This window comes from Rattus norvegicus, chromosome 3 (genome assembly GCF_021556685.1).
Source record: "Rattus norvegicus strain SHRSP/BbbUtx chromosome 3, alternate assembly SHRSP_T2T, whole genome shotgun sequence".
Classification (NCBI taxonomy): Eukaryota; Metazoa; Chordata; class Mammalia; order Rodentia; family Muridae; genus Rattus; species Rattus norvegicus.
The window spans coordinates 45980613-45995444 of NC_141536.1; the positions used below are offsets into that span (position 1 = coordinate 45980613).

Here is a 14832-nt window from a genome sequence, read left to right on the forward strand (position 1 = left end):
GTGTAACCATAGACCTAAATGTAAACACAGAGATGTTCTAATAATCTTGAGGAAAGTTAATGAGAGTCCAAACCAAGACAGTAGCAGTCAGGATACGGAGAAAAGCAAGAGATGAATGAATAGATGGCATATTCACTAATGTAGATGATAGAGAATTCATAGTGAAGAAAAAGAAAATTACGAGAGTTTTCTAAACTTACTGAAATTGACATGCCTCTAAGAAGGTTCTTCGGTGAATATGTCTGGTAGGTAAGACAACATAGAGATTGTCAGTTCAAGAGAGAAGTCTGACAGCACAGTATATATCTTAGAGCCAATAGCGTGTGTGTGTGTGTGTGTGTGTGTGTGTGTGTGTGTGTGTATGTGTGTAGCAAGAATAATCAATGACATGCCTAACTTTTTCCTTTTCCTGAGTAAATAAAAGAAGAATCAACAAAGAAATAAATAATATGGATAAAACAAACCACATAGAGTGACCAAAACACCCCCAAAACTCTGTCATGAGTAGGGACTTCATTGTAATACTTTTATTATAAACAGTATAGAGACTTGTTTAATAAAGCAATTATGTGTAGGATGAAGGCAGATTTTTTAAGTGAAGAATGTAATTGTAATTATAGTATGGTAGATGATAACAGAAATTATTAAGAGAGTTAATTAAAAAGATAGCTGCAAAAATACAGAAAATTAACTAACATTAATAATATTCAATTTTATATCTGTGGTACATTTGCTAAGTACATTCTTACAACTACTATGCTAAAATATATCAAGCCCTAAGCCTTATGCACCACAAACACTCAAAAACAACTTACTGTGTTGAATTAAAAAGATATTCTTTTAACTTGTAATTCATAATCTTCTGTGTTCTGGACTAAATGAGAGTTTTTTGCATTTATTTTGAATGAAGGTCATCGAACATTATTTATTGGAGTTCATGTGCCGCTTGGTGGAAGAAAGAGCCATCGTCGTCACAGGCATCGAGGCCATAAGCACAGAAAGCGGGACAGAGAGAGAGATTCAGGACTAGAGGATGGAGGAGAGTCACCTTCTTTTGGTAAGCATTATTCTTCATGTTTTCAGTAAATTGTTCCCTCAATGCATCAGCCACTGGTTTGATCCCACCTTCTTCCTTCCTCCCAAACTCTGAGTATCTTTACTGATGTGCAAATCTAAGGTATACATCACTGGATACTGCACTGGTTCCTGGGAGGTCTTTAGGCAATGTAACTTCCTGAGCATTACTTTTGTCTGTTTCTTTAGGACCAAACTTCTACTTTTAATCTCATTCTACAATGGCTCAAATTAAATATTCAGTCACATGCTGAAATTTACACCATTTTCTAAATGCCATCACACTCAATTCAGATTTGATATTCTGCGTAGTGACGATATGTGGTATTTCTATGCTGAAAGAAAGCTTCAATGAAACATTCTGATGACTTAAATGTTTTTCTTACTTGGAAGAAATCTAAAAAATATCAGACATTACTGCAAGTGCCTCAAAATTTACTTTCCAAATACATGCAGAATAGAGAATAATTCTAAGGAATAGGAGGTTTGTCTGCTGGGAATATGGGTGTTTCACATCATTAAAGAGGGGTATGGGTCAGTGAAACCTGGAATAATTTGGCTAAAATTTCTACTTCAGTCACCAATTTAACAATGTATTTGGAGAAGCATTTGAAGTTTAGTACTCTCTTTTTCCTTTGCTTTTATTGGATTTTTTAAATTTATATTTCAAATGTTAGCCCCTTTCCAGATTTCCCCTCCAGAAACCCCATGTCCTATCCCCATGTCCCTGCTTCTATGAGGATGCTCCCCACACCCATCTACTTCCTCCTCCCTCCCTGCCCTGGAATTCCCTTATACTGGAACATTGATCCTTCTAAGGAACAAGGGTCTTTCCCATTGAAGCCCCACAAGGCTATCCTCTACTACATATGCAGCTAGAGCCATGGTTCGTTTCATGTGTATCTTTGGTTGTTGGTCTAGTCCCTGGGAGATATGGGGGTTCTGGTTGGTTGATATTTGTTCTTCCTATGGAGTTGCAAACCCCTTCAGCTCCTTCAGTCCTTTCTCTAACTCCTCCATTGGGGACTCTGTCCTCAGTGGAATAGTTGGTTGCCAGCATCCACCTTTGTAGTTGTCAGGTCTGGCAGAGCCTCTCAGGAGACAGCTATACCAGGCTCCTGTCAGTAAGGACTCCTTGTCATCTGCAATAGTGTCTGGGTTTTATGACTGTATATGGGATGGATTCCTAGGTGGGGCAGTCTCTGGATGGCCTTCCCTTCAGCCTCTGCTTGACACTTTGTCTCTGTATTTCCTCCTGTGAGTATTTTGTTCCGGCTTCTAAAAAAGGAATGAAGCATCCACACTTTGGTCTTCATTCTTCTTGAGCTTCATGTGGTCTATGAATTGTATCTTGAGTATTCTGAGCTTTTGGGCTAATATCCACTTATGAGTGAGTGCATACCATATGTGTTCTTTTGTGATTGGGTTATCTCACCGAAGATGGTATTTTCTAGTTTCATTCATTTGCCTAAGAATTTCATGTAGTCATCGTTTTTAAAAGCATAGTAGTACTCCATTATGCAAATGTACCACATTTTCTGTATCATTTCCTCTGTTGAAGGACATTTGGGTTCTTTCTATCTTCTGACTATTATAAATAAGGCTGCTATGAACATAGTCGATCATGTGTCTTTGTTGTATGTTGGAGCATCTTTTGGGAGTGTGCCCAGGAGAGATATAGCTGGGTCCTCAGGTAATACTATGTCCAATTTTCTGAGGAACCTCCAGACTGATTTCCAGAGTGGTTGTACCAGTTTGCAATACCACCAACAATGGAGGAAAGTTTCCCTTTCTCCACATCCTCACCAGCATCTGCTGTCACCTGAGTTTTTAATCTTAGTCATTCTGACTGGTGTGAGGTGGAATCTCAGGGTTGTTTTGATCATCTCCCTGATGACTAAGGGTGTTGAACATTTCTTTAGGTGTTTCTCAGTCATTCGGCATTCCTCAGCTGTGAATTCTTTGTTTCACTCTGTAGCCCATTTTTAATAGGATTATTTGGTTCTCTGGAGTCTAACTTCTTGTCCTTTTTGTATATTTTGGATATTAGCACTCTACCCAATGTAGAATTGGAAAAGATCTTTTGCCAATCTGTTGGTTGCCATTTTATCCTATTGACAGTGTCCTTTGCATTATAGAAGGTTTGCAATTTTATGAGGTCCCATTTCTCAATTCTTGATCTTAGAGAATAAGCCACTGTTGTTCTGTTCAGGAAAATTTCCCCTGTGCCCGTGTGTTCGATGCTCTCCCCCACAATCTCTTCTCTTACTTTCAGTGTATCTGGTTTTATTTAGAGATCTTTGATCCACTTGGACTTGAACTTTGCACAAGGAGATAAGAATGGGTCAATTTGCATTCTTCTACATGGTGACATCCAGTCTAATGTGCACCATTTGTTGAAAATGCTCTTTTTTCCATTGGATGGTTTTAGCTCCTTTGTAAAAGATCAAGTGACCATAGGTGTGTGGGTTCATTTCTGGGTCTTCAATTCTGTTCCACTGATCTGGTCTGTCTCAGTACCATACCATGCAGTTTTTATCACGATTGCTATATAGTACAGTGTGAGGTCAGGGATGATGATTCCCCTAGAAGTTCTTTTATTGTTGAGGATAGTTTTCACTATCCTGGGTTTTTTGTGATTGAAAATGAATTTGAAAATTTCTCTTCTAACTCTATGAAGAATCGAGTTGGAATTTTGATGGGGATTGCATTGAATCTGTAGATTGTTTTTGGCAAGATGGCCATTTTTACTATATTAATCCTGCCAATTCAGAAGCATGGGAGGTCTTTCCATCTTCTGAGATCGTCTTCAATTTCTTTCTTCAGAGACTTGAAGTTCTTGTCACACAGATCTTTCACTTGGTTGGTTAGAGTCACACTGAAATGTTTATATTATTTGTGACTATTGTAAAGGGTGTCGTCTCCCTACTTTCTTTCCCTGACTCTTTATCCTTTGAGTAGAGGAAGTTTACTGATTTGTTTGAGTTAATTTTATATCCAGCCACTTTGCTGAAGTTATCAGTTGTAGAATGTATCCCTTTGACTTTTTTTTTCTGGCTAGTACTTCAAGAACTATATTGAATAGGTAGGAAGAGAGTGGACAGCCTTGTCTAGTCCCTGATTTTAGTGGGATTGCTTCAAGTTTCTCTCCATTTAGTTTAATGTTAGCTACAGGTTTGCTGTATATGGCATTTACTATGTTTAGATATTAGCCTTGAATTTCTGATCTTTTCAAGACTTTTAACATGAAGTAGTGTTGAATTTTGTCAAGTGCTTTGTCTGCATCTAATGAGACGATCATGTGTTTTTTCTTTGAGTTTGTTTATACAGTAGATTATGTTGTTGGATTTTCATATATTGAACCATCCCTGCATTCCTGGGCTGAAGCCTACTTGATCATGGTGGATGATTTTTTTTGATGTGTTCTTGGATTCAGTTTGCAAGAATTTTATTGAGTATTTTTGCGTCGATATTCATAAGGGAAATTGGTCTGATGTTTTCTTTCTTTGTTGGGTCTTTGTGTGGTTCAGGTACAAGTGGAATTGTAGATTTATAGAAAGGATTGGGTAGTGTTTTTGAAGCCCTGATAGACTTCTTCACTAAGCTCATCTGGTCCTGTGCTTTTTTTTTTTTTGGTTGGGAGATTTTTAATGACTACTTATATTTCTTAAGAAGTTACAGGAGTGTTTAGATATTTTATTGAGTCCTGATTTAAATTTCGTACTTGACATCTGTTTGGAAAATTGTCCATTTCGTCCAGATATTTCAGTATAGGCTTTTGTAATAGGATCTGATGACTTTTTGAATTTCCTTAGATTCTCTTGTTATGCCTCTCTTTTCATTTCCGAGTTTGTTAATTTGGATACTGTCTTTGTACCCTCTGGTTAGTCTGGCTAAGGATTTATCTATCTTGATAATTTTCTCAAAGAACCAGCTCCTGGTTTTGTTGATTCTGTATATAGTTTGCTACTTTGTTGATTTCAACCCTGAGTTTGATTATTTGATTATTTCTTACCATCTACTCCTCTTGGGTGTATTTGTCTCCTTTTGTTCTAGAGCTTTCAAGGGTGCTCTCAACCTACTAGTGTGTGCTCTCTCCAGTTCCTTTTGGAGGCACCCAGAGGTATGAGTTTTCCTCTTAGCATTGCTTTCATAATGTTCCATAAGTTTGGGTATGTTGTGCCTTCATTTTCATTAAATTCTAAAATGTTTTTAATTTCTTTATTTCTTCCTTGACAAAGTTATCTTTGAGTATTGTTCAGCTCCCATGTATATGTGGGCTTTTTGTTATTTTTGTTGCTATTGAAGAACGTCCTTAGTCTTTGGTGATCTGCTGGGATGCATGGGATTATTTCAGTCTTCTTGTATCTGTTGAGACATGTTTTGTGACTGGTTATGTAATCAATTTTGGAGACAAAAATCATAAGGTGCTGAGAAGAAGATATATTCCCTTGCTTTAGGATGAAATATTCTATAGATATTTGTAATATCCATTTGGTTTGTAACTTCTGTTTCCCTTTGTTTTTATTTAGTTTTTGTTTCTATGATGTGTTCATTGATGAGAGTAGAGTGTTGAGTTCTCCCACTATTATTGAGTGAGCAACAATGTGTGATTTCAGCTTTAGTAAAGTTTAGGAATGTAGGTGCCCTTGAACAGCATAGATGTTTAGAATTGAGAGTTCATCTTCGTAGATTTTTTCCTGTGATATGTATGAACTCTCCTTCCGTATGTTCTTTGATAACTTTTGTTTGAAAGTTGAATTTATTTGATATTAGAATGGGTACTCCAGCTTGTTTCTTGGGACCAATTGCTTGTAAATTTTTTTCTAGCCTTTTGCTCTGAGATAGTGTGTGTATTTGTCACTGTGTGTTTCTTGTATGCAACAATATCTGGATCCGGTTTAAGTATCCAGTCAGTTAGTCTATGTCTTTTTATTGGGGGAATCGAGTCTATTGCTGTTAAGAGATATTAAGGAAAAGTGATTGTCGCTTCCTGTTATTTTTGTTGTTATGTTTGGAATTATGGCTATATTCTTTTAGGTTTTTGAAAGATTACTTTCTTGCTTTTTTTTAGGATATAGTTTCACTCCTTGTGTTGGAATTTTTCCATATATTATCTTTTGTAGGGCTGATTTTGTGGAAAGACATTGTAAAATTTGTTTTTGTCATGAAATATCTTGATTTCTCCATGTATGTTAATTGAGAGTTTGCTGGGTATAGTAGCCTGGGCAGGCATTTGTGTTCTCTTTTAGTCTGTATGACATCTGCCCAGGATCTTCTGGCTTTTACAGTCTCTGGTGAGAAGCCTGGTATAATTCTGATATGTCTGCCTTTATATGTTACTTGACCTTTTTCCCTTACTGCTTTTAATATTCTTTCTTTGTTTTGTGCCTTTGGTGTTTTGCCTATTATGTGATGGGAGGAGATTCTTTTCTGCTTCAATTTATTTGGAGTTCTTTAGGCTTCTTGTATGTTTATAGGCATTTTTTCTTTATGTTAGGGAAGTTTTCTTCTATAATTTTATTAAAGATATTTACTGCCCTTTAAGTTTGGAATCTGTGCTCTTTTCTATACCTATTATCCTTAGGTTTGATCTTCTCATTGTTTACCGGATTTCCTGGATGTTTTGGGTTAGAATCTTTTTCGTTTTACATTGTCTTTGATGGTTGTGTTGATGTTATCTATGGTATCCTCTGCCCCGAAGATTCACTCTTTTATCTCTTGTATTCTGTGGTGATGCTTGCATCTATGACTCCTGATCTCTTTCCTAGGTTTTCTATCTCCATGTTTGTTTCCTTTTGTTATTTCTTCATTGTTTCTATTTTTCTTTCTAGATCCTGGATGGTTGTGTTCCTTTCCTATTTGGTTGCGTTTTCCTGTAATTCTTTAAGGAATTTTTATGTTTTCTCTTTAAGGGCTTCTGCCTGTTTACCTGTGTTCTGTATTTCTTTAAGGGAGTTATTTATGTCCGTCCTAAAGTCTTCTATCATCATCATGAGATGTGATATTAAATTCAAATCCTGCTTTTCTCATGTGATGAGGTACCCAGGAATTGCCATAGTGGGAGAACTGGGTTCTGATGATGCCAAACAGCCTTGGTTTCTGTTGCTTATGTTCTTCCACTTGCCTCTTGCCATCTGGTTATGTCTAGTGCTACCTGCCTTTGCTCTCTTTGACTGGAGCCTGTCTTTCCTGTGGACTTTGTTGTGTCAGAACTCTTCAGAGTCCAGCTGTTCTGTGATCCTGAAATTCTGGGATCTTGAGATACTGGTGTGTCAGAGCTTCTGGGAGTCAAACTTTCTCTAGGTTTTGCAGGAGTGGGTGGGAAGCCAGAGCCCTGGCTTTGCTCCAGGCATAGGTGCAAGCTGGAAGGAACCAGAGCCTCTGGTTGGGAGGGAGTTTGTGTTTTTCTGGTTCCTGTAGGAGTCCCAATTACACTGGGTGTTGGGAAAGATGTTGTAGCCTCAACTGTGATCTTGAGTGTGTCAAAACTCCAGTGCTTCTGGATGTGTCCAGTCTCCTGGGAGTCGAGCTTCCTCTGTGATCCTAGGTATTTTAGAGCACCTGGACCTTTTCTGCATATTGTAAGTGTGGATACAGAGCCAGCACCCAATTCTGCTCAGGGTACAGATTCAGATTGGAAGGAACCCATGCCACTGACTGGGTGGGTGGATGTTCCTGTGTCTCTGGGTGTTGGAGGAATCAGTTCCTCCAGGTGTCGGAGGAGATATTGTGGACTCTCCTGTGATCCTGGGCGTTTTAGCCCTTGGGAGTTGGGCTCCCTCTGGGTGTCATAGGAGTAGGTGCAGAGCCAGCGCCCTGGGTGTGCCCCAGGTGCAGGTACAAACTGTGATCCTGGGCATGTAAGAGTGCCTGGAAGCTGAAATTCCTCAGGGTATTGTGGGACTGGGTGCGGAGCCAGAGCCCAAGGGCTTCTCAGGGGCCAATCTTTTACTTTTATGTGGGAATAGCAGTAAGTGTTTTAGGATGACCAGTTTGAAGCATGAACTTATAGTCAGTGAAAATGCGAATGACTGTGAGAGAAATTCAGGAAAATTCATTTCCTCCCCTTCAGCCTCTCAAAGAATGTTGCAAGAAATATCACAAGGATTGTGTTAGTTAATACCGGTTAATCTATAAGTAGTAGAGATAAATATGAAAATATAAACTCTATTAGTCACTTATTTAAAATATGGTATGCAAAGATATGTATATATTCCATGTCCTTGAAATTAGATAGAGGACTTTTCTAGGTTTAGCTGAATTAACAACTATCTGACCTGATTCCAAAATTCCCTCTGCCTTTGCCAGTTAACTACTCTTATTCCTCTATGAAGTCTTGATGGTCTTTCCTTTTTTTTGGGGGATGGGGTCTGAGTTACCTCACTCAGGATGATATTTTCTAGGAAATCCATTTGCCTGCAAAACTCAGAATGTCCTTGTTCTTAATAGCTGAGTAGTAATCTATTTTGTAAATGTACCACGTTTTCTGCATTCTTTATTCTGTTGTGGAACATCTGGGTTATTTTCAGCTTCTGGCTATCACAAATAAGGCCACTATGAACACAGTGGGACACGTGCTCATGTGGCCTGGTGGAGTATCTTTTGGGTATGTGCCCAAGAGTGGTATAGCTGGGTCTTCAGGTAGATCTATTTCCAATTTTCAGAGGAACATCCAGACTGATTTCCAGAGTGGTTGTACCAGTTTGCAGTCCCTCCAGCAATGGAGGATAGTCCTCTTTCTCCACATCCTCTCCAACATGGGCTGTCACTTGTGGTTTTGATCTTAGCCACCTGATTAGTGTTAAGACTGTTTTTGTTGTTGTTGTTGTTTGATTTTGTTTGGTTTATGAATTTGGGTGCCATTGTGTTTGGTTAATGAGTGATTACAATTGCATTATTTTCTTGGTAGATTTTTTATGTGTGTAGTATCCTCTAACACATCTGGTTAATCTTAGCGTGAAGTCTAGTTAATCACATATTAGAATGCATGTTTCCTGGGTCCATTTGCTTAGAATATCTTTCTCCATTATTTTATCCTGAGTTGATGTATAGTCTTTATAGTGAAGTGTGTTTCATGGATGCAGGAGAAAGGTGGATCCTGTTTCAAATCAAGTCTATTAGTCTATTTTTTTTATTGGAGAATTAGTATTTAGAATTATTGGTGAGCAGGGTATATTGATCTCTGTTATTTCTTGCTATGTTGTGGCTTTGTACCCTCTTTTGATTTATAGTTTGGAGAGGAAATATATATCCTTTGTGTCTTCTTGGATGGGTCTAACCTCTTCTGGCTGAAAAATTCTTTTTAGCACCTCGTATAATGTTGTATTACTAGACATAAATTGCGTAAAACTGGTTTTCTTGTGGATTTTTTTCTTTATTGATTGATTGTGATTGATAGTTTTACTGAGTGTAGTGTTCTGGTCTGACATCTGTGGACTCTCAAAGCTTATATAATGTTCATCCATCCAGGCTCTTCTGCTTTTTCTAGTCTCTTAAAGGGCTTACTTTTATATGTTCCTTTGCTTTTTTCTCTTGCAGCTTTTAAAATCCTTTGTTCTGAACATTTAGTATTTTAATTGTTATATATCATAAGGAATTCATTTTCCGGCCCTGGCTATTTAGTGCTCTCTGCGATTACTGTATTTTGACAGACAACTCCTTCAGATTTGTGAAATGCTTTTCTATGATTTTGTTACTATATATATGTGTGTTAGTCAGGCTTTCTTCTTCTATCCCTATTATTTGTAGGTTTAGTCCTTTCATGGTATTATTATAGATTTGTGTATAGATGTGTGTAGCCATGCTTTGTGCCCAGGTTTTTTAGATTTAACCTTATTTTGGTTGAGCTATCCATCTATTATATTTTGTTTTCAATATTCTAAGATGTTTTCCTTTATGTCTTGTAATCTATTGGTGAGGCTTCCCTTTGAGTAAGCCTCCTTTTTTTTGTATTTTTTTATTGACATTTCAAATGCTATTCCCTTTCCCAGTTTCCCAGACATAAGGCCCCTACCCCCTCCCTTCTTCTCTAAGGGTGTTCCCTCCCCAACCACCCCCTCTTCCCGCCATCCCCCACATTCCCCTACACTGGGGGGTCCAGCCTTGGCAGAACCAAAGGCTTCTTCTTCCACTGGAGCCCAACAAAGCCGTCCTCTGCTTCATATGCAGCTAGAGACATGAGTCAGTCCATGTGTAGTCTTTGGGTAGTGGTTTAATCCCTAGGAGCTCTGGTTGGTTGGTATTGTTGTTTTTATGGGGTTGCAATCCCCTTCAACTCTTTTAATCTTTTCTCTAATTCCTCCAACAGGGATCCTCTTCTTAGTTCAATGATTTCCTTCTAGCATCTGCCCCTGTATTTGACATGCTCTGGCTGTGCCTCCAGGAGACAGAAATATCCGGTTCCTGTCAGTGTGCACTTTTTAGCCTCATCAATCTTATCTAGTTTTGGTGGCTGTATGTATATGGGCTGTATACCCATGTGGAGCAGGTTCTGTATGGCCATTTCTTCAGTCTCTGCTCCAAACTTTGCCTCCATATCCCCTCCTATGATTATTTTTGTTCCCCTTTTTAAGAAGGAGTGAATCATCCCCATTTTGGTCACCCTTCTTCTTGAGCTTCATGTTTATGGATTGTATCTTGGGTAATTTGAGCTTTTGAGCTAATATCCACTTATCAGTGAGTGCATACCATGTGTGTTTTTCTGTGATTGGGTTACCTCACTTAGGATGATATTTTCTAATTCAAATCCATTTGCCTATGAATTTCATGAAGTCGTTTTTTATAGTACTCCATTGTGTAGATGTCCCGCATTTTCTGTATCCATTCCTTCTGTTGAAGGGCATTTGGGTTCTTTCCAGCTTCTGGCTGTTATAAATAAGGCTTCTATGAACATAGTGGAGTATCTATCTTTGTTGTGTATTGGAGCATCTTTTGGGTGTATGTCCAGAAGTGGGACAGTTGGGTCCTCAGGTAGTATTATGTCCAATTTTCTGAGGAACCACCAGACTGATTTCCAAAGTGGGTGTACCAGCTTGCAGTCCCACCAAGAAAAGGCTGATAAGGTCTTTGGAAAGAGCTAAACTGGGTCTTTACCAAGAGGCAGAGTCACAAGAAATGGAAGTAGGGTGTGAGGTGGGGGTCCTATAGGCAGGTTATAGTAGGACAAGTAATAAATTTGGAGACACAGGAATGAAGGGGGCTAGGGAGACCTTGGGTCAACATATTTATTCCCTTAATGGTGTATCTCCAGATTCAGTGAAAGACTACTCAGAGGATAAGATCTCATTCATTAGACAAATTTCTCTGTGTTGTCATTTTTAATTCCACTGCATGTTTTAGTAAACATAAACACAGATTCTTAAGTTTGTTTATACTAAATTTTATATATTATTTATGCTATATTCTTGGCTGTAGTTTATATTTTAATAGCCTATGATTTCAGAGGCTATGAAAAAATAAAATATCAATCATTTAAGGATACATGTTTATATTAACTAAAAGAATTTTTGTTTTGTTAGTAGCATGATTTATATAATATATAATATGCTACTTTAAAAATATAGATTCTCCGGTTGTGGTGGTGCATGCCGGTAGGATTTACTGAAGGAGGCAGAGGCAGGAGGATCACCAGTTTGAGGCCAGCCTGGGCTAAAAATATAGTTTCAGCAGATACAAACAGGCATTGTACAATACAGTTAGAATTTCTTTCTTTTTTTCTCTTTTCAGCCTACACGATGCAGTTTATTTGGGAATCTGGTTTCAGTACTTCACATTCAAAATGTAAATAAGAAATACTCAAGTTAATAAAGAAAACAGTTAGAATTTCTGTTGGAACATAATCTAAATTCTTTTAAAGAAGTTAAAATATTGTTAGATGATCATGAAAAGAGTTTGATGAATAGCATATAATATCCATAAAATCATTTTTGTGTGTTTTGAATTAAAAGAGAGACAAGAAGGCATATGTTATCTTGTACCCAAGTAAATGCTCTCCTTCATAAGATAGACTATATTCATTTAGTAAATTGCAGTTTTATGCTATTGTTATTTTTATTGTGTCTTAGAGAAGTCTTTTACATACCTGATCTCCTATCTCATACTTGCAAGTCCTCTTCAAAATTATGAGGTTTTGTTTCTTGCATATTTTGAGATTTGTACTTTGCAGGTATATTGTGACTTTATAAAGGGAAACACTAAGACTTCTTAAGTTCAAGCCTCATGTATTTAACAATCAAAATTTTAAGGGTGTATACATGCATATTATTCATCTATCTAAATTATTGATAAATAGTAAGCTGAAATGATGAGAAATACTAAAAGGAAAAGTGATTTGGAGTTATTAGGTTATGGCAGTTTAGGGTATGCCTACTGTGAGGCCTGTGACAAGCAAGTGGAAGGTTGAGCAGGCTGCTTCATACAACAAGAACAGGGCACGCTGCACACGCTACACGCATCCGACATAAGTACTGAACTCATTTCTTAGTATAACCGTGAAATTACAGTTAATGTTCTGTTTACAGTTACCCAATTTGTTGTTTATCCTAAAATGCAAGAAATAGAAAACCAACTAGAAATAATTTACTTGGCAAGATCTAGTTGGAAACATAAGATAACTATCTCTGAGATAGTATGTTTACTATCAGAAAAGACAGCACCAGATCCTGATCTCAGATGAAGTAGTTAAGAAATTCGTGTGGCACACCATTAAGTATATCTTTTTCTTCTTTTGAAAGGAGTTTATCAGTCTTGTTTTTAAAAACCTGCTTTATTTACTAAGTTCGCATCTTCTTTTGAAGAAGTAGTGAATCATGAGATTTATTGACTCAATTATTGCTCATCTTGTATATAATGTATTGACAAATTGCTTAAAATATGAGCTATTTTAATATTAATATTAGCAGCATTATTAATATTGACAAATAAAATATCTGGCCAGTGTTCAAAACTAACATGTAGTGCAAATGTAATTTCTTTTTCTAATTTATAATATATTGAACATGTAAAATTGTATATTACATATTGCTGAATTTTGCTGAGAATGATGAGCATTTAAAAAGATATGAATCTTGGTAGTTCTCTTGTGGTCTACATTGTTTAACACCAATTAATATCAGTGCTTTATTAACTATTTTGTGATACATATAAGAGATAGAATTTGAAAATATATGACCCACAGAAATTTATACATTAAAATTAGTTTTGACCCTCTTTCTCCACATCCTTGCCAGCATTTGCTGTCACCTGAGTTTTTGATCTTAGCCATTCTCACTGGTGTGAGGTGAAATCTCAGGGTTCTTTTGATTTGCATTTCCCTTATGATTAAAGATGTTGATCATTTCTTTAGGTGTTTCTCAGTCATTCTGCATTCCTCAACTGTGAATTCTTTATTTAGCTCTGAACCCCATTTTTTTTATTAACTTGAGTATTTCTTATATACATTTCGAGTGTTATTCCCTTTCCCGGTTTCCGGGCAAACATCCCCCTCCCCCCTCCCCTTCCTTATGAGTGTTCCCCTCCCAACCCTCCCCCCATTGCCGCCCTCCCCCCATAGACTAGTTCACTGGGGGTTCAGTCTTAGCAGGACCCAGGGCTTCCCCTTCCACTGGTGCTCTTACTAGGATATTCATTGCTACCTATGGGGTCAGAGTCCAGGGTCAGTCCATGTATAGTCTTTAGGTAGTGGCTTAGTCCCTGGAAGCTCTGGTTGCTTGGCATTGTTGTACTTTTGGGGTCTCGAGCCCCTTCAAGCTCTTCCAGTTCTTTCTCTGATTCCTTCAATAGGGGACCTATTCTCAGTTCAGTGGTTTGCTGCTGGCATTCGCCTCTGTATTTGCTGTATTCTGGCTGTGTCTCTCAGGAGAGATCTACATCCGGCTCCTGTCGGTCTGCACTTCTTTACTTCATCCATCTTGTCTAATTGGGTGGCTGTATATGTATGGGCCACATGTGGGGCAGGCTCTGAATGGGTGTTCCTTAAGTCTCTGTTTTAATCTTTGCCTCTCCCTTCCCTGCCAAGGGTATTCTTTTTCCTCATTTAAAGAAGGAGTGAAGCATTCACATTTTGATCATCCGTCTTGAGTTTCTTTGTTCTAGGGATCTAGGGTAATTCAAGCATTTGGGTTAATAGCCACTTATCAATGAGTGCATACCATGTATGTCTTTCTGTGATTGGGTTAGCTCACTCAGGATGATATTTTCCAGTTCCAACCATTTGCCTACGAATTTCATAAACTCGTTGTTTTTGATAGCTGAGTAATATTCCATTGTGTAGATGTACCACATTTTCTGTATCCATTCCTCTGTTGAAGGGCATCTGGGTTCTTTCCATTTTCTGGCTATTATAAATAAGGCTGCGATGAACATAGTGGAGCACGTGTCTCTTTTATATGTTGAGGCATCTTTTGGGTATATGCCCAAGAGAGGTATAGCTGGATCCTCAGGCAGTTCAATGTCCAATTTTCTGAGGAACCTCCAGACTGATTTCGAGAATGGTTTTACCAGTCTGCAATCCCACCAACAATGGAGGAGTGTTCCTCTTTCTCCACATCCTTGCCAGCATCTGCTGTCACCTGAGTTTTTGATCTTAGCCAATCGCACTGGTGTGAGGTGAAATCTCAGGGTTGTTTTGATTTGCATTTCCCTTATGACTAAAGATGTTGAACATTTCTTTAGGTGTTTCTCAGCCATTCGGCATTCCTCAGCTGTGAATTCTTTGTTTAGCTCTGAACCCCATTTTTTAATAGGGTTATTTGTTTC

General features: G+C 37.9%; 1 protein-coding gene across 16 annotated transcripts in view; it reads left to right on the forward strand.

Moving 5' to 3' along the window:
- Nucleotides 1–14832, forward strand: part of Slc4a10 (solute carrier family 4 member 10) — a 294937-nt gene that overhangs the window by 135362 nt on the left and 144743 nt on the right. For all 16 annotated transcript variants that reach the window (XM_087650803.1, NM_001429835.1, XM_087650811.1 and 13 more), the window contains 1 exon segment: nucleotides 911–1057. In XM_087650803.1, the coding sequence (XP_087506929.1) occupies nucleotides 911–1057 (147 nt within the window).